Genomic DNA, 27,694 nt, shown 5'->3' with positions numbered 1-27,694 from the left:
GCCAGCGCGGGCGGCGGCGGCCGCTCTGCACCGGGACCGGCGCCGGCACCGGCACCGGCACCGACACCGGCACCGGCACCGGCACCGGCACCGGCACCGGGATCGGGACCGGGCCGGCCGGAGCGAGGGAGGAAAGGGGGGAGCACTCCCGATCGACCTCCCGCGGGCGCCCGGCCCGCCGGGCTGTCTTCTGCATTCCAGAGGATGCTGCTCACTTAGGTTCAAACGTGCGGCAAATTTCATGTTGCTCTCCCCCACCACCCCAGGAAAAAAAAAAAAAAAAGAGAAAGAAAAATAATAAAAAAAAAGAGCAAGAGGCGCACCTGGCGCGGGGACAGCCCGGTTCCCCGGTGCCGATGGCACAGCCCGGTTCCCTGGTGCGGATGGGACAGCCCGGTTCCCTGGTGCGGATGGGACAGCCCGGTTCCCTGGTGCGGGGACAGCCCGGTTCCCTGGTGCCGATGGGACAGCCCGGTTCCCTGGTGCGGGGACAGCCCGGTTCCCTGGTGCGGGGACAGCCCGGTTCCCCGGTGCCGATGGCACAGCCCGGTTCCCTGGTGCCGATGGCACAGCCCGGTTCCCTGGTGCCGATGGCACAGCCCGGTTCCCTGGTGCCGATGGCACAGCCCGGTTCCCTGGTGCGGATGGGACAGCCCGGTTCCCTGGTGCCGATGGGACAGCCCGGTTCCCTGGTGCCGATGGCACAGCCCGGTTCCCTGGTGCGGATGGCACAGCCCGGTTCCCTGGTGCCGATGGGACAGCCCGGTTCCCTGGTGCGGATCGGGGAGCCCGGTTCCCTGGTGCGGATGGGACAGCCCGGTTCCCTGGTGCCGATGGCACAGCCCGGTTCCCTGGCACGGGGACAGCCCGGTTCCCTGGTGCGGATCGGGGAGCTGGGCGCAGCACGGCAGCGCTGGCACAGGCAGGGGCCGGGGCTGGGGCGCTGCCGTGCGGGGGCTGCCCCGGGCCGCGGCACCCGGCGGGATGGCTCGGGCTGTCGTGGGAGAAGGGAGGGGACCGGCACTCAGGGCTGCCAAGGAAAATCCCGGCTCAGGGCAGGTGTGAGAAGGTGCGATGGCTTCGACTGCGGATGCCTGCGATGATCACGGCAAGGCAGAGGAAAAGGGGAGGGAGGGAGATGCTTTGGGTATCAAACTGATCTCCCTCCTCTCTCTCCTGAGCTCTTGGCAGTGTGCAGAGGTCATGTTACGAACACTCCAGTGGGGGATGCATGTAGAGTAGGTTGAAAACAGATTGGTTTGTAAACAGTTCTCAAACCTGGGCATACTTGTGAAATGCATCTTTGTGTGGATTCTAGCAAAAGGAGGACGCCTGGATCTCTGAATGGGGAAGGAAAGCATCTTGAAGAGAGGAAACTACAGGACTACATTATTTCCATTGTATCAGAGAAATGTGTAGATCTCCCAGGTTTCAAATATACCTGATAGTAGTTAATTGTGGCAGATCAAGAAATCCTTGAGTAATTCAGAGCAAATGGGTGGGACAAAAATTGTCATTGTTTTGAAAGAAAGAATTGGACTGCAGGCACTTAATAGTCAATGTGATGCTTGTGTTCATTTTGCTCGTTCCCAGGGTAGTGCAAGTGCTCTTTGCACTGCAGCAGTTTCTGCTGTTGTTTACTCCATCTCTTCTTACAGCTTACAAAGAGACTCAGGATTCTATCAAATTAATTGCTATTATCTGCCCAGTGAGAACAGCGAGGTTGGACATGAGGCTTTGTCATTCAAGGCTTACAGACAAGAATTCCCATATATATTGATGGATTTATGTTAAACAGTGGGGCTGTGCAGCAGGAGGAATCCTTTCCCTGACAGGTTTACAGAATGCTGAGTATCATTTTAATACTTATGTTTTAAATATTCTATGCAATTCTCTTCTTTATGCCTTGTTAAAATCTAGATTAGTATCTCCTGTTCTGGGATTATATGAATGGCATTTTCTGTCTCTAATCTAGATGTATATAAGCACACACCGGAAATGTTCAGTAAAGATTTCCATTGATGTTTACTAAACTCCTTTACTCAAACAGATTAATGTTTTCCATGGATTTGCCTGTGGATTCTCTTTTGGGTTTTCCCAAATAATTTGGAACAGTAACATCCCAATCTAGAACATAATAAACACCCAAAGATACCTTGTCTTTTATATTTACACAGTCATCCTTCTTCCCAAGCTAGTCTCCTTGAAATTACAGCATTACATGTGGGGAAATAAATATCTCAAGCAAGTGAAATGGCCTGTTGTAAAAGAGTGTGTTGACTACTAGGTCAGCAAAGAGCTAAACTGGTGATGAGAGAATGCCAAATCCTAAGGGCAAGCTCATGTTTAACTCCTACTGATGATCAATGGGACTTTAATATGCACTTAATGGCAGAAAAAAAAATAGGTAGTTGATGCTGGCTGCTATCAAATAGACAAAAGTCACAAATATATTAAATTTTGTGGATGTTTTTAGTAAGCATACCCTCCTCTTGCAAACCTTATCATTATTTCAGTGGTCTGTGACAAATCAGTAGTTCGTGACTCAGACTGAAAAATCTGTGAGGGATCAAAAGCAACTTGGAAGTTTCCTTCATCTGGAAAATACAGCAGTGAAGTTACAGTTTTTTAAATCTAGATAAATAATAATGAGTTAATTCTGCTGTCATTTCCCCCCTGTGATGTGATTTGACTCGCAGTGGCCTTCATGCTTGGTTTTGAAGTCATTATATTTACTCCTGCAGCTCCCCTGGAAAACTTGGTTCAGTAAAGTTTTAAAGGATGCCAATATGGCCCTGTACCAAAGCCCATTGAAATCAACTGGAGTATTTCTGCAGAGATGATGTTTGGAGCAGGCTTTCACTGCAGAATCTGTCACAGTCTGTTTGATCCCAAGGGAAATGGTTTAATATAGTAGGGTGTATTTGGGACAGAAGCAGAACATCCCTCTTTCATTCCAATCAGACAAAATTTCTGGCTGCAGCACTCATTTTGTTTGTGTGTGTAGGCTGCACATTTGAATATCTTTCCGTGCAAGTTTCAGTAACTTCAGAGACAGTAAAATGTCATGATAAATTGTCAACAAATTACCTGAAAAACTCTGTGTATTCCATGCAAACCTTTAAAGCTATGATAAAGAATTGCATACACATTTCTTTTAAGGAAAGAAACAAAAATTTGCCTACTCAAACTTCTGCTACCTACTTATTTCCTGTTTGTGGAACTCCAGTCTCAAGGAATGAGTGTGGCATTAGGAAACAATGTAAAGTGCTGATTGTGCCAGCACTGTGTGGCTTCTGCTGAGCTGCCTGCATCTCTTGCATTTATAAAATGGGCTACAGTTCTGCAGGGAATTCAGGTTGATAATTTGCAGTGAGAAAGGCAGGATTGACTTCAGGCACTTCAGGAGTAGCAAGAGTTTCTCAGTGCCCCAGGTCTGAGCTGCTGTGGCAGCACTGGCCAGCAAGAGGAGAGGGAGCACAGGCAGTTCCAGCCCTCCCTGCTCAGCTCTGGATGTGTGGAATTTGCTGTTTTAAGGGGTCCCAGTCAGCAAGGAGAAGGGGGCTTAAAGGCTTGGCTATTTTATTGTGAATTCATCCTTGTCAGCAGTCTTCTGCCAGCAACAACCTTCTCTTTGCCTGTGTCTGAGCTCAGCCCTCTTAGTCACATGTCTCATTTTAAGATTTTAGGTAGCCCCACTCAAATTACAAAATGCTTAAGTGACTTCTTGGTTCAGAGGTCAGGAAAGTCATCCTTGAAAAGCCACTGGTGAATTGCTGAGAGTGTGGCTAAAAATACTCAGTGGTAATGTTGCCACATCATTTCTAGTGCTCCTGTTCCACATTTTGTTATTGCCATGCTTGTATTTTCTAATGTCTTCAGTGCTTATAAATAATGCTGATCTCACTAGGAAAACTGATAAAAAATTTAACATATCATTATAAAAATACAGCCCCCTAAGAACCCATCTGTTCAATGAGCATTAATGCCATTCTTTTCTTGTATTGATAAACCTTATCAAAACTGAGATGGAATTTCCATTTTGCTGGTAGAGACAATTATGCAATTTATTTGAAGTTAAAACACCCCCAACAGAAGAAGAAGGTAGATGACTGACACTTAACTATGAGGCCAATCAATGTGTTTTTCCCATGAGTCAGTCTATTCATTATCAAAAAGACTTATTTTCAGTCCAGCTCCCCTTTTTCATGTCTGAACTCCAGCAAACACTGCTAAGACATCAAGTATTTATGAAATAACATTCTTCTAATTCAAAAAGACATATGTAAAATGCAGTGATTTAGTTTTTCTGTCAGACACAAAAGTGTTTAAAATGCCATGTGATCCTGCAGTTCCTCAACAAACCCCAGTAGTTTTCTGGGATTCTTTTCAGTTCAACACCCACAGATTTGGGGTTTTCTGAGTAGGCACATAGAGTGGGAAAACTGGGGTGGTTTTGTTGGTGTTGTTGAGTTCTTTTGTTTGTTTTGGTGGTGGTGTTTGGTTTTTTTTTTGGGTGTTGTTGGTGGTGGTGTTTTTGGTGGTGGTAGTGGGTTTTTTCCCTGGTGTCAAAGCTACCAGATGAAATTGACTTCAGGTGGTGCAGGGATTACAGTCCTTGTAGTATTCATACTTCCTATTATATTTCATATTTCCCACAGCTGGGGAGTAAATTAGGAAAGTTGCCTATTAAAAATAATAAAAAAAAGATGAAAAAACAGGATTTGGTGATTGGGTTGTTTTTGTTCTAACTGACTGCAGTACAGTCTAAGAAAGGTGGATGATGAGATGGGATGTTCTTTCAATCCAGTTTTTGTCTGACTCACATCAGATTATGGGCAGATGGGAGTTGTGCTGAGCTCCCAGTGTTCCAGCAGGGACATTAAGGCAAACAGGGATATTTGGCCTCTATTAGAGCCTCTTCCATGACCCCTTTTTTTATTAACAGTCACAGGTGGCTGGTTCCTCACACTGGTTGTAATTTCACCTTTCCCCAGAACCTGTGCAAGACCATTCCTGCCACATTCAGGCACCTTCTGTTGGTGTAAGGCAGACTATTTCTACAACCACCTGCAGAAGCTACAAAGCAGGAGAGAGAACTTTTTGCTTTCTCCTCTTTCATCCTTATCTCTTGCAAGCTTGAATTAATTAAAAGATCAAAAGCAATGTGTATTTTTTGATATTGAGAATTGTCATCTCACTATAAAAGTAAAGAACACACATCTTGAAAAAAATTTCTGAAATGGATCTCACTGGTTCGACATTACAGACTTTGACAGCCAATTGTCACCTGGTGCTTTTTTAATATAATTTCTTAGAAATGGTGATTGCAATACCATAGAAATATTCTGGATGTGTGAGTCAAGTTAGCTATGCTGGAAATTTGAAGTACACGTTGCTTTTGGGGTAGGTTGAGTTGAATACTCATGTTCCCACTCGAATGTAAGAGATATTTTGCCACTTTTCCCATTGTGCTAAGATCTGCCACCAGGACATTTGTCAGGAAAAATGTGAACTCTGAGCACACATTGATTCCTGTGTGACTGCATGAACTCATTAGAAGTTACTCTGCTTCTCATTAGAAGTTCTAGAACCTAAAGGAGAAACACCGAGGAACAAAATCACATTTCTTGGCTTCTCTCTGTGTGGAAAATTTGTTTTTTGCATGTGTGGAGTATGAGGCACAATCTTGTTGAAATTGTTGCCTGTTTCTAGTTGCTATTTTTCTGTATTACTGCATGAACCATTTTGTTTTTCTGGCAAATACATTGTCTTTTTCTGCAGTTATGAATAGCAATTAGGAAGGAAGAGAAACATGCTTAGTAGCTGGTATCCTTCTTGTCTCTAGATTTTTAACATTTTGTAGTCAAGGTTTTCTTTAAACAGATTTTTATTCTGCAAGACAATACCTTACTCCTCCAGTATTATTTTTTAAAGCAAAATCAGTCAATATGAGTACTGTGAAACCAGAGATTAATTTGCTCAATATTAAATGTTGTTCCATATAACTTCTCACATGTTGCAAATGTCCATAAAGCAGCAATTATGGGCCTGAGCTTCTTCCTATTAAAGTGAATGGGAGTTTCACCCTTTGATTTTTGGCACATTTCCTCTGAAATTAAGCCTCAATTCAGCTGGATAACTTTCATCACAAAAGTAATTGAGCAAATGGAATTATTCATGTGCTTTAAGGAGACCATGCTCTCGGGTTTTGGGGGTGTTTTTTAAGTCCTGGAGATGCACAGTGTCTCATCCAGCACAACTGCAGTTTATAGTCAATAACTGGAATACCTGCAGCTGGAATGGCACTTCCTCACCTCCTGTGTGAACTGAACTTCTGTGTTCATTTGCAGAAGAAAACATTTCTCTCCTAACTCCTTCCTCTAAATCTTCCAGGTTCTGGGATGAATTGCCTGTACTGATGCCTGCTTCTAAAATTGCTTCATCTCCCTCACTTTTCCTCTGTAAAATGGTGCTACTGCTCACAAAGATGTAAAAATACAGCAGATAATGCTTGCAGTAAATTCTGGTGATAAACACCAGAGTCCTGAGGAAAGCTGTTACTTGAAAGAAGTCCATGATGACTGATCTGCAGGTGCTACCAGTGGATTTATGGGACATGTGAAACTTACGCTTTGTATTTTTCTAGAAGAAGGGAGAAATTGGCATCTATCACAATTCAAAAGGATGAGAACAAGCCCACAAAAAGAAAAGAAGACTCTCCTGACTTTTAGAAATCTTTATAAACGTCATTTAATGTCATTTTCAAATACCTTGAAGGGATCATAAAACTTTGCTCTTCTCTGATCATTGTACCACTTAGAAGTGGAAAGGTATGAACAGCCATAACCCTGGCACATTTTTAACAATGCTCAGGACCAAAGGGGATTGTAAGATGGAAGCTTTGATAACAAAAACATAAAGATGTCATTGTCAACTATCTCAAAATATACATGCTTGTTGTAAATGTCACATAAGCCCACAGCTAAGTGATGGATCAGAATTTCCTGTGTTTTCAAGGTGCTCCTTTTGATGAACGCTTTTAACTCCTTCATGAACAAATTATTTTGTGCCCCACAATCTGCTTTCTGTTCTTGTGCCTTTAATCACTGAAACAAAAAAACCTCATTTAACAAGAGTAAGCTGTATATACAGGGTAGAATTTCAGTTATAATCTGCATCAAGGAAAAAAATGCTTGGAAAATGTTTGGAACTAAAATGCATAACATAGTAAATCACTTTATTAGCAATAGTATAATTTTTTCCTCTTCATTAAAATAACAGAAGTGTTAAACTAAACTAAGTGTTAGAGATGTATGGACTAATTTGGTTCCAGTCCAAGTCTTCATTCAGTGAAATACTTCAGCATATGATGAAGTGTTTGATTGTGTCTTGGATCAGCTCTGAGCACTTTGCTGAGAGGAAAAGAAGCAAATGACACGACTGAGAACATCAAGACAGATTTTGAGCCCTTAGGCCTTGCCCCTGTGGTCACTCATGGTGGCAGGACAGTCGTGATTGCAGCCAGGCTGATTTTGGGGAGCTGCAGGTCCCACAGGTTGAGGTGCCTGAGGGTTTGTGTCTTCTGGCACTGCCAGTCCCTGCCACACGTGGCTCCTCACCATGGCACAGGGAGAACATCCTGCCTGTTCTTGTCCACCTGAGGTAAATCCCATGGGCTAGAGAGTTAAGAGGCAATATTTTGGAGTTTTTAAAATTATCTATCCACACTATCTGTTATGAACTTTGTTATTACTTCTTCATGTCAATCATCTCCTGCACTCACCTTCACCAAAACCAAGAGTCCCCAATCTGCTCTTGTATGGTTTGCTTAAATCAATTTGTGTGGATTTTTCTGCAGAGCTATTGGACTTTTATTTGGGGTTAGAGATATTTGTACTATTTAAGTGCCCTGCTATTGAGTAGAATCATAATAATAATTTTTCAGTTGAGCTGCAGGTACAGATTATAGGAACCATCTTTTGCCAGCATATATTAAGTGTATTAGACATTCATCACTTATTAAAATCTGTAATCCCAGTAAATAAAAGACAATTTTAAAATTACAGGCTGGTGGGTATCCTAACTCAACTATTAAAAATCGGTTTGACAAATTGCAAGTCATTAATAATTAGTACTACAAAAGCTATTATGTCTTTGATTGGGGAGAAATGGACTGAGGCTAGTATTAAATTATTCAATTAGGTTTAATTCCATTTGTGATGTGTCTTACTTTATGTGAAGTTCAGCCTGTAAAAGGATCATGGTAGCAACCATCCAAAATGTTGATTTATGTAGAGAGCAAACAGGGCACATAACTTCATCATGTAGTGAAGTTCTCTTGACTGACAGTGTAAGTGCTGCCAGACTCACTATGCTTAATTAGATTTCTTTATGCACTCTACAGTAGCATTACAGACAATAATTTATAAATGAGTTTATTAAAAATTCTATATTGATATTTAAAAAGCACGTTAAACTCTTTCTCTTTTACCTCTTCAGTACAAAAATGTAAAATGTCAGTAGGAAAAAGTAAAATGAAGATCCTAAGTTACAGAAATCTGTGAGTTAGCAGATCAAGTCAAAAGAGCTCAGGGATCAGTGGCCTGCTAACTGGTGAAAAGGTTACTAAAAGCCCTGTCTTTTCTAGGATTTTGTCTTCTGCCAGCTGACTGGAATTAGCTCCATCCCCAATTTATAAATATTAGTCATATCTACCTGATCAGCTGAGAAGTTCAATATTTCTTGTTCAATTTGTTGTATTTTCCACCACATTTCATTCAATCTGTTAGCACTGCAATAAATCTATCTTTGCATTTATTTCCCAGTGTTTCTCGTCTGTTTCTCCCTTGTTCCTCATTAGGAATTTCTTGGAATTATGGTTTTCCCATTGTGTGGATTTCTTCCTCTTCTCCTAAAACACCACTTGCAATCATGAAGAAAACAGCTTCACAATGTGTATTTCTGTGGCAGTATTGCTCTTTGAAACACCAAAGAGAATATATTCTGTATTTCTGGCATGTTACACAGAAATCATCCATTTTAGAACCTCCACCACTGGACAAGTCACTTCATCAACATCAATGTTCGGGCAAAAGTAAAGGTCGAGATTAGCAGGGATATCTTTGAGATGTCAGGCAGAGAGAATTCTCCTTGAAAATTCTGCCTGCAACTGCTGTCCTGTCTGAGCTGAACACTTCAGACACATAAAACAAACAGGAATTGACCATCAAGTTTAAGTTACACCCATTTGTTTCGGTTGTTTTCCCCTGTGCAAGGCATTCTTACATACCAGCTCACTGGTTACTTTCCTTCAGAGATCCAGGAGCAAGTGGAGGGCTTCATCATTTATGGATGTAGTCAGGAATTACTTTGAAATTACAGTATTGTGGGGGAGGCTCTGTAACAATTTAACTGAGCTGTAGTGACAGGAATTGGTAAAGAAGGGGACAAATGGGAGACCAGGGCAAGGAGGCAGGTCATTGTTATTCCAGCCATGTGTATTATATATGTATTAATAGTGGTCCTGAAAGTGAAACACTTCTATATTTAGTCTGTTTGGGGGGAAAAAGATAAAAAAAGGCAGTGTTTAGTAATCATAATAGCAACCATTTTCAGTGTGACTCATGCATCCAAATCCTCTGGTTCTTGTTCAATACTCCTTTTTTTGTCCCACCTATTAAATACATGTCATGCATGGTGCATCAAACAGTGAAGTCATCCTTGTAGACAGCCTTCTGCGAGGGAAATGGTAACATATTTTTGTTGCTAAATTAGTTATAAAGAGCTGAAACATGCAGGGAATCTTTTGATCTGAGTCCTGTCTTGTGCTGCTTGATCATGTCCACAATAGTACAGCACAGGAGAACACCAGAGCCTGGACTAGGAACATGTTCAGTGTGAGAGACTTCCCAAGTGCATCAGGAAATTCTGGAGTTAACATGATGATTCCTTGCAAATTCCTGTCAGTTTGAGAATGAATGACTGGGAACTCAAACCTGTTGAAATGTCTACAGTCAAGGCCATTGCTCCTGATTTTTCTGCACTGAGAAACAGTCTACATGTGAGAACATGAAATGTTGCATGCAAGAGTGTACTTTTTACTGCCTAAGATATACTTGTAAAATAAATATACTATGTATAGAACTTATATTTGCTCTAAGAGAGATAAATCTGAATATTTTTTTCTATTTTTTTGTTTTGTTTTTTGTTTTTTTTTAAAAATTGCTAGCTCCTCACCACTTTGTCTCATAGATGTCCTTCCAGGGATGGTGTAGTATGAATGTACCTATGAAGTCATAGAGCATTTACACATCTAAATGCTAAGGCCAACCAGGGTAAGGAACTACTATGAAAAACTGACTTCTGTGATATTATGGGAGCACAGATCTGATCTTTTACTCATAAAATGCAATATATATACATATATATATGTGTGTATGTGTGCAGGAAATTATTTCCCAGGATGCAGTTAGAGAGATTTGGAAAAGGGAGCCTGTAGTGGAACACAGGAAGAAGACTTTCATCTCTTTGTACAGTATGAGGTTAACCTTCATACTGCTTTTTACCCCGAAATAACTCCCAAACAGTGGCCTCTCAACAATACATTTCCATTCAAGTTTTAATTTTAAGCTGAAATACTCGTTTTATTTATGAGGCTGCTTTCAAAAAATCAAATATTGCACAGGGACAACTGGAACAACTGGTGTGGAACTGCCTGCATAGAGAAGATGAAGAAGGGCAGCCCCACTACAGTATTTTCTGGCATGATAATTAATTACCTTGTTCTTCAGCAGAATTATCATACACGAGCCATTAGATGCTGCAGAAAGCAAAGCTTTCACATGCATTCTATTTGCATCACAGAAATAGATGACAATGAATATGCCTTGTAGAATTCATGTCCTTCATTCTTGAATCTGTTTCCTACAGACATTTAAATCACAGATGGTACTAATGGGCTTCTAGCACAAGACTTTTTATTCCTTAGGAAAATACAACTAAAAAGAGCTCTGATATTTTTATGTTTTGGTTTGGGGGTTTTTGTTTGGTTTTTTTTTGTTTGTTTGCTTTTTTCCCCCAGAAAATAAATCAGCTTTGCAGAACCAAGCTGGCTCTTGGTGCCAGGGCATTTTCACTCTGCTTGGCTGAGGCAGTTCTTTCACCTGTGCATTATTTCTTCTGCCTGCATTCTGGTCCCGTGGGGTAATGGGTTCAGAAGTAAAAAGTCCAGCAATAGCTGAACCCAAAATCATTTCACACTGTAAGAAACACAGCTTCCACTGCTGAAATTAGAAATCCTGTGGCTTTGATCTGTTTTTCCCTGACAAACTCTTGGTGAATGTTCTGTCTTCTGGCAGTGTTTAGTGCAGGTCTTCCTGATGGAGTTTTCCTGTGGAAACAGAGATAAGCTGTGTTTGTGTGAGCTGCCTCACCTCCAGAGGGGTGGGTGATGTTAGTTGGGGCTCACTGAGACCTGTGATAATTAGGGTGCACTCCAGGTTGTGAATCACCTGTCTATCACCTGGGTGGAGTATGCTGGCCTCCAGGTAGGGGAAATTTGTCTCCTGGAGGTGCTTCCCCTCATACTGACCTCTGTTTCAGGTCAGGGGTTCTCCCCCATGCCATCACTTCAATCTTTAGGTAATTTTTTGGGTCATGTCATGCAGAAGGGCTCACTCAGGAGCACTTCAGCCTCCTGAAACCTCACTGTGTGCATGGATCCAGGGGCTGCCATGACCCAAGGCAAATGCAGAGCACCTGCTCCTCTTGCCTCCCTCTTGCTCCTTTCTCCAAGATGCTTTGCCCTCACATTTTATTTTTAAAACAGTTTATGCTGCCAACTCAGATTTTTCAAGTAGGGCCCTTCCTCACCTTTGAGATCGCTACAGTCAGGTCTCTTTCCTCAACACAATTGTTGATAAAAGGTCCCTTTATGGCTACAGCATCACCAAGGCCATTATAATATTTTATAAACCATGAAGTACAGTGGTTACACAGCATTTACACTGATCTTCATCAAGGACTAGACCTGGAACAGCCCCCTCCATGCCTCTATCAGATTTAGGAATGCATTACTGGGTTTGTGGGCTTCCCCAGAAGAGACTGGGGAGCAGCATTAGACACAGCAACACAGTGAGGAGCTGAGTTAAGAAAGCTCCACCATGCAGTGAATATGGGGCTGCTGTTGATGAATAAAGTACTGAGAGCAGACCTGAAGTCAGAGCAGAACTGCAAATATATCTGTAAGAATGAAAATGGCCCAAGTTCAAAACACATAGGCTTTCATTCCCCTGTCACTCAGGATGTGATCTGAATTAAGAGCTTACTCTTCACCTCTAACATTCTGATATTTTATTAAACATGCAGTACTCCAGGAAGACTGACTACAGTATCAAGCAATACCATGCAAAAGCACGGGAGAGAACTGAGATATATAGACAGAACTGAAGATAAAACACAACCATAATAAAGTCACTGTATTAAGGCCTGATTTCCTTCTGCATCAGAGGTTCTTTCCGCCACTTTGTCGGAATAATGGGGCCATGAAGTGTGCATAGCTGTAATTACTCCTGCTGCAGAGGCCCTCTGAGCTGACAGATTGGTGTAAATGGAGCATTGTATAAATGAGAATTGAATTCAGTGTGGTGTAGATTGCATGTTCCTCTGAATTTCCAATACATTCTAAAATTTTAACTAGGAAAAGTGGCAGGGATATCTCCCTCCCTCCGTGGGAAATACATGTATTTCAGACTTGAGTCTGAAATTTTGTATATAGGGGAATTTCACAGGACTTCCCTGTATAACTTTCCCCTTCACACAGGTGTGGTCATCCACAGAAGGGTGTTGGAAATGCTGCCAAGTTGTTCTGTTCAAATTTTGCACCACTTTTGTTCAGCTATGACTGCAAGACAGACTGAGACTGGGCTGTCTTACCTGGTATGGAACAATTCAGGGGAATGTCCCAAGATGCTGGAGGGAACTGAACAAAGAAAGGACAAACACAGTCCCCAGAAAAGTGTCAGCCCTTCTTGTCTGGAACAGGGTCTACAGCTGCCATTGCAAATGATTAATCCAACAATTGTACTGAGACCAAAGGAGGTTTAATGAGAGATTCCCTATGCCATTCCTTTCTAGGCTCCAAGGCTGCCATTCTGAGGCAATTCTTAGGGATCAGAAGCATAAAATACTGTGGGCAGTGTGTTCTCTACTTACATAATAAATAGCTGGCCAGCCAAGAAACATCCTTTTAAAATGGTGAGATTTCTCAATGGGAAGGCTGAGGTGAGATGAGCTGGGACTGTAATGTAAGTTTCTAACAAGAAAATTGAAAAGCAGATGAGAGAAACTGCCTTTCAAGATTCTCCTTTATTATTTCCCTTTCTTCCCAGAATTTCATATCAGGACAAGACCCACACAACACTTCAACAGTCTTGTAAGTCTGCTACAGTGTAAAATGTACTGCTCTGCTCAGGTGAATTGTACCCAGTGTATCTGTATAGGTTAATGAAATCTAATCCTCCACTCATGATAAAATCCATTTAGCAGTGACCAGATGCTTCCTTTGGAATCCCAGGTCTGCTGCATCTCCCCTTCGCTCCCATCTGTCAGTCAGAGGGTTTCTCAGGGAAGATTTCCTGTTTATCCTCTTGACTTCTGCAGCCCTGCTGCTTTTGGATCACTGTGAGAAAGAATTGCTGCAAAATGCAATAATAAGGATTATCTCTGGGACCTGATTGTCTTGGTGTTTTGGATTGCTTTACTCTGGGAGCACACTCCCTAGAGTGCATTTGATAATTTTAAACAGGATTATACCAGTTATATGTGATGTTGTTGGGAAATATTTCCTGGCTAGCTGGAGCTCTGATACCAGTACTGTCTTTTCAGTCTAAATATGTGAATGGCTGCCCTGGAGCTTTTAACTGAAAATTTCACTAGGTAAATTATTGTGATAACAACACATCTGGTTATTTGGGGTATCCCCAGACTTCTGGCCAAATGCAAACTTAAATGAGGAGAATTAACTAGCTGTGACTGGTGTTTGTGATTTTAGGTTGTGAAATGACTGTGGAGCCAAGATGCACCCACCAAAATGCTGGTGCTGCAAAGGACTTTATCATGATCTCAAGTTCTCTGCTGAATTACAGCCTGAGGCTAAAAAAGTTTCAAATGGAAATTTTATCTTGACTGCCACATATAAATTGGTACGTTATCCAGGGAAACCTTTATTATTATGTTTTCATTCAGAAAATGTAGTGGAATTAGTCAAGAGTAATAAAAGTGCCATAACTGACAGGCCTAGAGGATAATCCTTGATTAGAAATGTCCTCCATGACTTATCTTTTGGTATTAGCCAAATTTTAAAAACAGAGGCTTTGTGATACTGAGAAATGTGTGTTCTTAACAAGAAAAGTGGAGCTGAATGACATGCTGCAGAACAGTCTGAGGTGTGTGCAGTCCAGCTCTGTAGCATCCCTGGCTAGTTAGAAATGCATCACACAATTGTGCTGTCTCAAAAGGCAGCGCTCATCTGCAAACCAGAGCCAGTGGGAATACGAATGGATGCTTGAGAGTACTTCAGCCAGGAGGAAAGGGGAAAAAAAAAGGGATAAAGAAAATCCAGTCCCTGTTTCTCTTTCTGCTGGAAAAATAGCAATGCTGTGATCCCTGACCTTTTATTAACAAGGCAGTCTCTTGCAGAGGACAGTGATTCATTGCAGGGCACCTTATCTGCATTTGAGCAGGCTCACCCCCAAGGCATTCCTTTGTCATCTGCTGGAACTACCAACGGCAAGAGATTCACTGCACCAGTTATAAAGTTTAAAGTGCTACTTTATCCTATCTGCAATATGAAAGACCCTTTAATGAGATTTAGAAAATTATGGATAAAGCCTAGTTTGACTTTTGTAATAAAGCTTACATTGACATCTCTAACTAATGTGCATTGTTGCAGTGTAAGCCTACAGAGAAGAAAGGGTGCATTATTTGAATTATGAATTGATGAAAGGAATATGATCCTGTGTTTGAAGATAATAAAAAGGCAGAAATTTTCCATAGGAGGAAGAAAGAATAAAAATGTCTTTCTTTATCTTGTCAATTGCAAACCAAATTGAGGAAAAAATCCTGCTTTAAATCAAATGTTGGACAGTCAATGAGAGGTAAGAAATATTCTTTATACAGTGTGGGTAAATGGTTCCACTCTGATTACTCTTTCAGACAAAATCTGGTGTGCCCTTACTAACTATGATTGTTTGAATTGTCTCAATGGGAAGTAATCAAGCAGCTAAGAGACTATTTTTTTTAAACCTTCTCAGGAAATGCTCAGTATCAATATACATTCCTTCCAGATATAACCAAAATAAATTATGTACTGAGTCTGAGTGGTTACAGTTTGAAAGGGAACTTTTAATCTCATAAATATAAGGTTGCTTTCTTTTATTTTTATGACATCTGGAGCTCCTTGAGTTCTGGATGACTTTCATTCCTGCCCACATCTTTGTATATTGCTTCAGAATCAAGTGTTGGGTAGAAACACAAATGCCTGGTGACCCTTTGTGGGGCTAATAGCTTTGGCATTTCCCAGTCCTGATTTACAAATGATCAGGGTGTAAGTAAGTTATGTAAATGCTTTTGCTGTTTGCTCCTTAGTCCAGGCTATTTTCCCTTCATTCCCCATCACAGCTGGTTAATTGTCACTATCCAATCTGGATGGTTCTCTTTAAACTCTCCACATGTAATTAGGGTTTCCAGTACAGTCATATTAAATATTTTATCAGACATAAGGCATGCATGCATTATTTTAGTGCTGGTGACCTGTGATGCATTATCAAAAGCTACACCTGAACTGAAGATATACTGGGAATAACTCATAATATAAAGGTCCAGTCCTACTTCCCTACTCTCCTACTTGGTTTCTATTCCATCAGCCTGTTTTCAGGAGAAAACCAAAGCACACAAATAGAGCAAGAGCTGGGATTTTGTCCAGTTTTCAAGTTTAGCTGTGGGATGACTGTTCTCACTGTGCAGTGTGCCTCTTTTGTCATTAAGATGTGTTTACTAGAAAATGGGTATGACACATTATGAGCCAGGATGATAATCCAGCAGCAACCCACATCCACTTTCTCCACATTGTTCTCTCTCACACTTCTACTCCCTGTAGTTTCTTAATATGGATGCTCAAATTCCAGGAGTCTTGGTAAGGAGTAAAAATCGGTAGAAAACATTTTGTGATCATTATACCTCAGATCCAAAACCTGTCCCAGTAATCCAGCCACAAGGTCAGCTTGTAGATTTTTCCTTTCAACAAAACTATGAAGGCTTGAAATGTAACTACCCTAACCTCATATTTGTTATTCTAGTCCCCTTACTGCTTGTCAAAGAATATCCTCTAAGAGATGCCATTTGAAACATCTGCAATTTATTTTCTGTGTATTTTGCCATGTAACATAGACTAATGTAGCATTTGTGGACTTGACAAGGTGAATTTTTATTGCCTTCTATACCTGTAAGGCTTTTCAGCCTTTCACTTTGATGATTCACATCTTTTCATAATACAGCAACAAATTCTTAAATTTACTAGGCAAATTTATATGATGCAAGTGGAATTGCATAGTGCAAAGTCTGTTTGAAGTAATCTGAGAAGTGTTCTGGGGAATTCTCCTGATTAAGAGAAAATCTCTGCCATCAGAACACTGCTGGAAGTAGCTGTTTGCAGCCACCTTTTCCCCTTCTTCTAAAAAGGTGAGGAGAGGGGTTATGTCTGGAGGAATTCTGGAGGACACAAAGCATGAGGCCACGGGATAGTGCTAATAATGGATATATACATATATATATATGTGTATATATATATATAATATCCAATGATAATGGAGAAATATTCCAACTTTCCTACTGGCAACAGGCAAAGTTGATTCTTTCTACACTACTGAGGATATGGAAGGTGCAGTTTACTCTCTATTACCTCTCTCCTCCAGCTCCAAATATTTGCCATTTACTTTTCTCCTTTTCTCATTATAACACATTCCTTTTTGGGGTTGAGTCTGTGTTTTGATATAGTGATCTCCTTGGGCACCTTCTGCTCTTGCAAGTAATCCTTATTCATAAAGAGCTCAGTTACAGGCAATAGGGCCTTAAATCTAATTTTTTGGCATCTCTGCTTTTATTTATGAAAAAACTATTCTTGTGAATAAAGTGTTAGCTTGTGGTAAACAATGGTAAATAACGCCAACAGCTCCAGTCTGGTTACAGCTATAGCAGTCAAAAGAGCTGAAAACTCATCTCTCTGTCAGACACTGTCACTTTTCTAATACGCAAAACTGAGTAATTCCGTGATATTTGGAAACATTTCTCCTGCTAGCAGATGATGAATTTTCAAAGTGATGCTTAATTAGTCTTGTTACTTTTTAATGAACTATGGAAAGATATTATGGAACTGCTAAAGGAGGATAAATCTGTGTATCAGAAACTCTTATTAGCTGGGAAGTAGATAAAATCCCACTGCTTTACCTTTGTGCAACAAAATGCTTTAATCCCATTAGAACTGTACACCCAACACTGATACAGCACTATTTGGGTAACAGAGAACAGTGCAGCTAACAAAGAATGTCACTGGAAGACCATAAGGAATACACATATTCCTTATTTTTACTTTAAAAATACTGATTAAAATTGATGGTTGTGGTACAGCGTTGTTGGACACCTGTTGAGCCCTTTTTGCCTTCTCCTCAGCTCTGCTCCCCACTTCAGGCTGCACAAAAGAGAAATGGAGGATCTTCTCTTCAGAAGGATTTTAAAGATGTTCACAGGCTGCACATGAGCACTCACAAGGCTTTGTAATTGAAGAGGAGCAGCATCACTTCAGAAGCATCTTTGAAAGTCATGGATGGGTGTCTAACTCTGCTACAGCCATGCTCTGTGCCCTTGGGCAAGGCACTTAACACCTGTGTTCCCCTATTCCCTGCTGTGTGAAACATTGCTGATGCTTATCGAGATTAAAGAAGAGCAGTGAGGCAATGTTCATTAATTATTGTTGGAGGGTGTTCTGAGATGCAGTCCAATAAAAGTGGAGGATATAATGCTCTGCCCTTCTAGAATACATTCATTTGAAGAAGGTAAAACATTATCTCTTCTACTTTTATGTGGAAGGAAGAATGTAAGGTACAACTTGGAAGCCTCGTTTTAATTTGCTTTGTTGTTGTTTTTTAGTATGTGTGTGTGGTTTTTTTCCTGTATTGTATTCAAGGCTAAATTCACAGAGGTGTTTATAAAACATGAAAAGATGCAGACAGGCACCTTATACAATTTGCATAAATACTCTGGGAATCTGCTCCCCGTGGAGTCAGGAATCTCATGTGCTTGGGTGGCTTCATCAGTACCAAGGAATGAATGCCCACCTATATCCTTATGAGTTCAATTTTCCCTTGCAGTCTAAGCTGCAGCTTCACTATTTGCAATGCTTAAAGGCACAGAGTAATCTTTCAAAAAACATTGTGAAGCCATTTTTCAACACACCCCTCACTACCATGTAAGATTTTTTATATATTTTCCAATATAAAGTTTCAGGATGAGTCTTTACCAAAATGTTGCCCTCATTTCTTCTTGCACATTATTCCCATTTTATTGCTGAATTAAGTTCTATTAAAGCAGAATTTAATTAATTATTAGAATCTAATAAAGCAGAACTTAATTGCTGAATTAAGTTCTATTAAAACAGAACACACTGACTGGCTCCTCAGATGTAGATTCTCCCAGGGCTATGAGTGGTGAGCAGCTGAGAGCTCCTGGATCCCACAGACAGGTGTAAAAACTGTTATTCCTGATGGAAGGGATTTGCTTCACTGCAGTTGGTCTGAGAATCTGGGAGCCCTGACATGGTAGGGGAATGGCTGGGTGATGCTGCACTGGGGTTTCACCTGGAAAATGCTGACAGAAATTTTCCATTGAGATGTGTTTTCAAACAAGTCCTGCTTCTTTGAATGTTTCTCAGTGCACATACAAATCCCACAGAAGAGGCCCAGCTCCATAGCCATAAAATCAGAGTTGTTTTTCTGGGTACTTTCTGGGCTTATCATAAGCTCTGTAACCATTTTTCTCACTATAAATCCCTCAACTGATGTTTTCTCCTAGAAAATGGATTTTTTGACTATCTCATGAGGCACAAGGAAACAGATATTCAGTTCATCATTGTTTCATTACTAGTGTGAAAACCACTTCAAGAATGAGTTCGAATAGGCCAATCTTTGTATTTGAGAAGAAAATAAAACTATTTGACTTACTCTTCGGGAAATTGGTAGGTGCTTGTTTTGGGTGTGCTGGAAGGAAATTTAGATTCTTTGGATATTTTAAATTCTAACTCTTTCTTCCCTTTCCATCTCATTTTATTTAAAATTTATTTTAAAGCCTGTTGAAGCGTCAGCTTTTGTAACAAATCCTAGAGGCACATCACTTTGACACAATCTGGTGCCTACACGATGATTTGGAGTAAGGACATTTTCTTTGTTCTTAGTTTCTTTTCAGCTGAGGCAAAAAACACCACCTCAAAGCACCCAACACAAAACCTTGATGTTAACAAGAGCTCTTGAAAGAGAAGTGTGAAATCTTTCTCTGGTTTTTTGGTTTTCCTCCACCACGATGAGGATAAGCTAATCAAGAACATGAGCCAACAAGACCAGCATGATGAGTGTCCACCAAGTCATTAAGAACAGAAAGGATTTGTTTCTTCAATCCCTTTACTCTGTGGTTTATTTCTGGTTTAATAGTACAAATTTTAAGGAAACTCTTTGTGAGAACTGAAGGGACTTTTTTCTTCTTATTTTTTTTCCTCCTTTTTCTTTTTTCCTTTTAGACTGCTGCCTTTAAATTACACTTAGGAGCTTCTGATCTCTGCAGTGTACACTACAGCACCTTGTGACACTCCTTTCTGTTGTGATATTGTAGTCATTTAACACATGATGGTCCCTTCCCTCCAGCAGGCTGGTGCAAAGTCTTCTTCAGCTTACAGTATTTGGGAGCTGAAGGTCTTGACTCTAAATGCAGGGATGATTCCAGCAAGCAGAAAGCAATTACCAGCCCTGGAACCTGTCCAGAACAACAAGGCTGACAATGCTCCTTTCTGCAGTCCTGCCCTGGCAATGCTAATAACCCAAAGCTCCTGCTCTATCTGCTGGGAGACATGCATTCTAATAAGCACTCACAGTCATATACTTACTTTTCTTAGTTTTCTTTTGAATATGTATGAATAGATATAACATCAGCCAGAGCAGGTTGAAGAGTGAATTTACAAACAGACATGCAGTAAGGAGACTTACAGAATGTTTGCCTTAGTAAAATTGTAGCAGGTAAATGATGAGTGCTGTAGTCTATAATCTGCACTATTATCATAATTGCTATCTGCATTATCTTTTTGGATGGTGATGAAAATATTTTATATAACAAAATTAAATACCAGTGTTTGTTGTACTGTGTTTAATGCTTTGATACCTTTTTAAGTGTGTGGTGCCGTAAAGAATAACTCAAGTGGAATTTAGATCAATGATTGCTTGTAAAATGTCTGAGATGAAATGTCAGAAGATTGAGTGTAAAAATGCTTTGTGAATGTAAGACCTTGAAACAGAATACAAGGTCATTAAAGAACACTGGTAATTGAATAATAAGATTATTATTACTATCTTTTGACAAACTGTTGCAAAATAAGTCTCTTTGCTCTCTGAGGGTTTTCTGTGATTAAATTATTTATGGCTAATTATCTCCTAAGACCCTCTTGCTATAACCCCTCTCCTTCTCTCAGTGCTGCTGTGGTTTTCCACCCTGGGGCACTTAGCAGTAGTTGAAAGGGGTCTCAGCTTTCTGCTCATGAAGACCTCTGTGCCTTCAGCTTCACAGCAAGCTGTTCACAGTTTTGGGCTCCCAAACAAAGTCTGGTGGGAGAAGCAGCCAAAAGTCTGGGATTTGCAGCTGCTGACAGGCAGGACCTGCTGCATTTATCTGCCTGCTTTTAGAAATCCTCTGTTGTAGTTATATTTTTGTCCTTTCTAATATCTAAACCAAATGTTAATGCATTGAAAGGCTTGATAACGCATCAAAATAAATATCTGGGGTTGGGGCTTTTCTGTATGAGCAGACTCAGCCTCTTCTAGTGGTGAAACCTCTTCTAGTGGTGAAAATTCTTTCCCCAGAATTTTTGCAAGGTGGGCTCATAGCACAGGGGTTATTGTTGGGTGCGGAAGACTGAGGCAGGACAAAAAAATGGTAGCAAAAGATGATGGAAGATTTTACTGGATCTAGAATACCTGGGAATGAGTTCAGTCTTCTGCTTCTGCAAGGTTCTTGTGTTCATTTTCTGTCAACTGCAAAAATAATTGAGAGGTCAAGCATTTAATCAGCCACTATTATTACATCAAGTTTTCATGTCCTGAGCTTTCTATGACACCACAAATGTCACTATCATGGGTTTTACTCATTCATTTCATGCTGTTTAGACAGAGGATATGGGAGATAAAAATCTTGTTCTCCATGTAACCATTCAATAAACATAAGAAAAAGTAAGATAGATCCATGTAAACAGATGATGGTGTTAACATATTGTAGAAGAGTAGCACAAACTCTCCTTTGTTCACAGAAGCTCTTCTACTGCAGTCCAAACACTAAAAACCAGAGTAGAGAAGTTTTTGTGGAGTATTAAATGTAACTTTTATCCTAAATTCAGACTGGAAAATATCCAAACACACAAGAAGTATGTTTACATTTTATGGACTAACTTGATATTCTTTTATGTTGTCAGGGCTGACTAAACTCATACATCAAGGTTGTGAAGAAACCCAGAAGCATCTCATGCCTGTTTATCTCACCTGTGTCACCTACAGAGCCAGATAATCCCACTGAAATTGTGCAGAGCCATGGAATGGTGAAGGGAAGGGAGGTGTTGTCCAACACACCCTGGCAGTTGAATGTTTCTGATTTTGTCTCTGTGGAAAAGGGACAAAGCCTTGGGGGCCAAAAGCACAAGTGATGTTATGAGGAACAGAAAAAGGCCACCCTACATTTATGGTCAGTCATCCCTTTTCTTCCCTTTGCTGTGACCACTTAGTGGGGGCTGCCCCGTGCTTGGAGCTTTCAGGACAGAGAGGTTTGTGTGTCTCTGTCATTACACTCTGCTCTGCCAGTGATAGCTGGTGTGTGCTGGCAATAAACCTCCTTGTAATCAAACAAAAAGCATGTTTTGCTATGATTCACAGGATATTAAATCTCATGTTGAGTCAAAGAAACAATTTGCCACATGGCACAGAGTGACCTGTCCAGCTGTAATCAGCGAGCTTTATTCAAATGAAAAAACCTCACAAACATCTGCCTTAAGTGAGAGGGATTTCTTGCAAGCATATGTTGAGTGCTTAAGTATTGGGCCCTTATTTTGATAAGATAAGAAAATTTTGGGGAATGTTTCATTATCATATAAGTCACAGGAGAATGTGATAGCAGTTCCCTGACTTTGGTAATTTTGGGATTTCCTTTGCACGTACAAGACTGTGGATGTGGTGCACATTTGATCATTGTTGCCTAGGTCCCTGAGGACGTACGTGGTTATTTACTAAAAGAAACAGGTATATAAATGTTATGCAACAATTGGATTCCTGAGAGCAAGTAAAAGCTTGAACAGGATATAAACTTGAATTAAGGCTATGTCCAAAGCTTGGAATTTTAATTGAGCTTTGACAGGCACTGGTTTTGGCACCTACTGATGTGGAAATTTGTGAGTTTTTGTCTAGTTAATCATGTGTTACACTACAGACACTGGACTGTGCCTATCTGAGTGTTGTACAGAGCAAGCTAATCTGTAAAACTGCTAATTGCTAATTGGAAAGCTTCTAATTCTACATATTTCACTATATTATCTGTTGAAAATTAGGCTAAATATCTGATTCAGAAAACAAAATAAAACTTCAGGACTTTGTGTTGTTTCTTTGAAACTCATTAAGCGATGATAAAAATCTACCAGTGAATCATATTAATTGAAACTTCGATGGAGGTAAATGAATTTAGAATCTGGATGGCTTAAATTATTCAAATGTGCATTTAGGGGTTTGATATATCTGTAGTTTGTTAGCCTATAGTTACATGTGAACTTTTTTTCCAGGCTAAATGAGTCTTCCTTCCCTGAGGTGTTCATCACTCCTTTCATGGGGCTGCATGAATTAATTGAGGGGGTCTGAGAGCAGTGGGTGGGCAGGGCAGCTGCTGCTCCAGCCGCTGTAACCAGAGGGATGCTGAACATTTCACTGTGGCCTCTTTCTCTTTGGATGACCATTTTACAGAGTCATCATGAAAAAGGTGATCTAATTCTCATACTTTACCCTTTTTGTTTTTAAGAGATCACTACAAACAGCAAGATGCACTTGGAATGCTTCACACACATTTTTGTTTTGTGTGCCTTTTTCCTCAGGCTTCTTAAGCAAGATGAATTGTTGAATATATTTCATGCTGTTGTGCTTCAAATTATGTATTCACATTTTTTTTTGTCTGCACACAACTAGTTGGGTGTAGATGCTCATTTTTAGTAAGAAAGTGGCAAGATTCCAAGACATTGTTTTCTGCTTTTTTGTTTTTAAAATAAGTGTCATTCTCCCCAAGGAATTACAAACTAAGATGAAGCAGATTGAGGGCAAGCATGTGGTTACAAACAAATTCTGAATAATTTCATTTAAGATGCTCAGTAATGACTTGGAAAACTTTGCAAGTAAAACGCAAACTTTTTGAGTAATGCAAAATCCTTCAGATAACAATTCCCTGTGTGTGCATCTTCATTTTGTTTTCTTTCTTTATCTTTTTTATTGTGTCTGTTGCAAGGAAAGTCTAAAATTATTCTGATATTTCATTCAGGCAGAAAATTTTAACAAAATTCAGTGTATTTCAGTTCTCAAACTTAGTTTACTTTCTTAATTAAATCTCAGCTCTTGTGCAGTAATCTATTTTGGTTTTGTGAGAGGACAGTGGCCTTTGGAAGGAAGACCTGAGAACATGAGATGAGCCCTAGCACGACCATTTTTTCCCAAACCAACTCTGAAAGATTTTGGCAAAAGTGCCTGAAGCCACAGTGGCTGAAGGGTCTCAGTTTAAATGCCTTTTCTGCCCAGTTTGGACTTTTAATGAGCCATTCATAACCAAAATACCTCTGTGCCTCCAGTAGAGCTGTTTCATCTTGGGTTATCTAATTAAAACCATCAAGTACAGAGCGAGTTGCTGGCTCAGAGGAATATGCAGTGTTGATCTTGCCAATTACAGGTTGCTGATCTACCATGTTAGTCTAGAACATTGCATGTGTTCTGTGGAAGAGCTGGCTTAAATAAACCTTGCAGTCTTTATCCAGGGGTACTCATGGGGCTCTGGATGCTGTGACAGCAATGGCCACGTGGTTTTTCCACAGCTCTGCCCCAAGGTTTGGGATTGGAAGATGTAACAGATCCTTTGGCCTCCCTGTTGTAGGAATAATGCAGTTCTCTGGATCTCATTTTGTACCATAGACTTCAGCACACTGTCCTGGTGCTGCTGGGTTGTTGGTTGAATTAGATGACCTTGAAGGTCTCTTCCAACCTTGACAATTCAGTGATTTTGTTCCTAAACTGCCCAGATTTTGCTAAAGTCCTCCTGCAAAGCCATGTGGCTCTACAGGCTCCAGGTGTAGCTCTCACAGTACGGAGGGTGATGAGATACTCTAGTTTGTAGTGTTGACTCCCCAGTCCTAAAGCAGGGAACATTTTTTCCTCTCAACACATCCTGCTCCTCTCCTGGATGTGGCAGTGGAGTCAAAGCAATATCCATAATTCATTTCATTGCTTCAAAGAACCAGACATCATCACAGCAGAATCAAAAAATGTAATGTTAAAACAGAGGCAAAAGGGTGAAATATGTCATCAACACCGATGACATAATGGCAACATATTGAAAAAACTGAAAGGTGCAAAATGAGATCTTACATTTTCCTTAAGTTTAGTAAACCCATTCTTTTCAGCTTTATGGATGTGATGAACATCAATAAGATTGATTTTAAAAGGCTATAGAATGTTAAAATTATACCATTTTGCTCCCAGCTTCAATATTATTCATGCTTATAATCGGCCATTGCCAATACACTGTTCTTTACTGAGGAAAATAATAAATTAATTGCTTTCTTTCTGCTTTTACCTTGCCTAAAGCTTGTCAACAGCTTCTCTGTAAAGATTGCTGCAATTTCCATTTGCATAGTAAAATTTCCATAGTAAAATCTGCTTCTTCAGCTTGGGAGAGACTTTGCCACAAGCCTGGTTTGCTCTGAACAATTAGCTCTGCTCACTCACGGTGCACAGCCTGCTGCTGTTTGCTGGGAGCCGTGAACAGGGGACAGAGCTCTGGGGAGGCAGCAGCGGCTTTGGAGGCACAAGGGCAGCGGATCCGTTGTGTTTCAGCTTGTGGTGGTTTTACATTGAATGATATTTAGTGAAGACACCGTTTACAGAAATAAGTTTTTAAAGAGTGTTTAGAAAAAGCTAATAGCTGCCTAGCTCTGAGAACTGACAGCTTTTTGAATGATTTAGAAATCAGATTTTCCTCTGTGAATTCCACATTTTGAAAACAGCAAGCCTGGGTGTCGCTCCATTGGGAACGGCGAGAAGAATGACACAGACTCTTTTGGGAGCCGAACAGGAGAATTTCTCCTCAGTTTATTACTTCAGATCTTTTATATAGACCAATACATGAAAGTACAGAAAGGTAAAACTATTATTGATTAGTGAATTAACACATCACCATCACTGGTCAGTGGGGTTCACCACCCCTCCACCTTCTTCTGCAAGAAAACAAGAAACTGACAAACAGCACCTGCAAGGCTGTTTTCTATCTCTGAGGATTGTTTTAATTCCTCCTTATGATTTTCCAGGCCACTTTCTCAGGCAAGACTGAGAAAGTTATGCAGCCTGCTTTTCCACAGGCACTGTGCTCCCTGCTGCATAGTTAGCATCCATACCCGGGCAATCTCTCTCTTTGCTTCCAGCCCCAGAAAGAGCTCCAGTGAATCCAGCCTCAGAAAGAGCTCCAGTGAATCCAGCCTCAGAAAGAGCTCCAGTGAATCCAGCCTCAGAAAGAGCTCCAGTGAATCCAGCCTCAGAAAGAGCTCCAGTGAATCCAGCCTTGGAAAGAGCTCCAGTGAATCCAGCCTTGGAAAGAGCTCCAGTGAATCCAGCCTTGGAAAGAGCTCCAGTGAATCCAGCCCCAGAAAGAGCTCCAGTGAATCCAGCCCCAGAAAGAGCTCCAGTGAATCCAGCCTCAGAAAGAGCTCTGGTGAATCCAGCCCCAGAAAGAGCTCTGGTGAATCCAGCCCCAGAAAGAGCTCCAGTGAATCCAGCCCCAGAAAGAGCTCTGGTGAATCCAGCCCCAGAAAGAGCTCTGGTGAATCCAGCCCCAGAAAGAGCTCCAGTGAATCCAGCCCCAGAAAGAGCTCCAGTGAATCCAGCCTTGGAAAGAGCTCCAGTGAATATAGCTTGGAAAGAGCTCCAGTGAATCCAGCCCCAGAAAGAGCTCCAGTGAATCCAGCCCCAGAAAGAGCTCCAGTGAATCCAGCCTTGGAAAGAGCTCCAGTGAATCCAGCCTTGGAAAGAGCTCCAGTGAATCCAGCCTTGGAAAGAGCTCCAGTGAATCCAGCCTTGGAAAGAGCTCCAGTGAATCCAGCCTTGGAAAGAGCTCCAGTGAATCCAGCCTCAGAAAGAGCTCCAGTGAATCCAGCCTTGGAAAGAGCTCCAGTGAATCCAGCCCCAGAAAGAGCTCCAGTGAATCCAGCCTCAGAAAGAGCTCCAGTGAATCCAGCCCCAGAAAGAGCTCCAGTGAATCCAGCCCCAGAAAGAGCTCCAGTGAATCCAGCCCCAGAAAGAGCTCCGGTGAATCCAGCCCCAGAAAGAGCTCCAGTGAATCCAGCCTTGGAAAGAGCTCCAGTGAATCCAGCCTTGGAAAGAGCTCCAGTGAATCCAGCCTCAGAAAGAGCTCCAGTGAATCCAGCCTTGGAAAGAGCTCCAGTGAATCCAGCCTCAGAAAGAGCTCCAGTGAATCCAGCCTTGGAAAGAGCTCCAGTGAATCCAGCCTCAGAAAGAGCTCCAGTGAATCCAGCCTTGGAAAGAGCTCCAGTGAATCCAGCCTCAGAAAGAGCTCCAGTGAATCCAGCCTTGGAAAGAGCTCCAGTGAATCCAGCCCCAGAAAGAGCTCCAGTGAATCCAGCCTCAGAAAGAGCTCCAGTGAATCCAGCCCCAGAAAGAGCTCCGGTGAATCCAGCCCCAGAAAGAGCTCCAGTGAATCCAGCCTTGGAAAGAGCTCCAGTGAATCCAGCCCCAGAAAGAGCTTCAGTGAATATAGCTTGGAAAGAGCTCCAGTGAATCCAGCCTTGGAAAGAGCTCCAGTGAATCCAGCCTCAGAAAGAGCTCCAGTGAATCCAGCCCCAGAAAGAGCTCCAGTGAATCCAGCCTCAGAATTAATTTCAGGATCTGTTCTTTCCAAAGGAATACTCTGCTTTCAGAAGAAAAGCTCTTTTGAAAATATCAGAGATGAACCCTGATTCTCTTTTCCTTTTTCTCCAGTAGAAACAGAAGCACTCTCTTAGCATGGCCTTTGAAACTTTGGCTTTTCTGATGGTGTTTTAATGGCTTTCACAGAAGTTATACATAGAAGCAGATATTAAATCCAC

The 27,694-nt window shown here is 41.1% G+C and overlaps 1 protein-coding gene across 1 annotated transcript; it reads left to right on the top strand.

Moving 5' to 3' along the window:
* Positions 1–356: 356 nt before the first annotated feature.
* Positions 357–27,386, top strand: LOC131585973 (collagen alpha-2(V) chain-like). Its single transcript, XM_058852667.1, has 2 exons — positions 357–1,069; positions 26,018–27,386. The coding sequence occupies exons 1-2, from the start codon at positions 357–359 to the stop codon at positions 27,384–27,386; spliced, it is 2,082 nt and encodes a 693-aa protein (XP_058708650.1).
* Positions 27,387–27,694: the final 308 nt, after the last annotated feature.

This window comes from Poecile atricapillus, chromosome 17, assembly GCF_030490865.1.
Source record: "Poecile atricapillus isolate bPoeAtr1 chromosome 17, bPoeAtr1.hap1, whole genome shotgun sequence".
Lineage (NCBI taxonomy): Eukaryota > Metazoa > Chordata > Aves > Passeriformes > Paridae > Poecile > Poecile atricapillus.
The sequence above is the reverse complement of the archived record's forward strand: the minus strand, read 5'-3'. Positions and strand labels throughout refer to the sequence as shown.

Excerpts from the sequence above, each read along its gene's own strand:
- LOC131585973 (XM_058852667.1), top strand. The coding sequence starts at position 357 with ATGGCACAGCCCGGTTCCCTGGTGCGGATGGGACAGCCCGGTTCCCTG. Across the intron at positions 1,070-26,017 it reads CTCAGGGCAGGTGTGAGAAG|CCCCAGAAAGAGCTCCAGTG; the intron begins GTGCGATGGCTT and ends CTTTGCTTCCAG.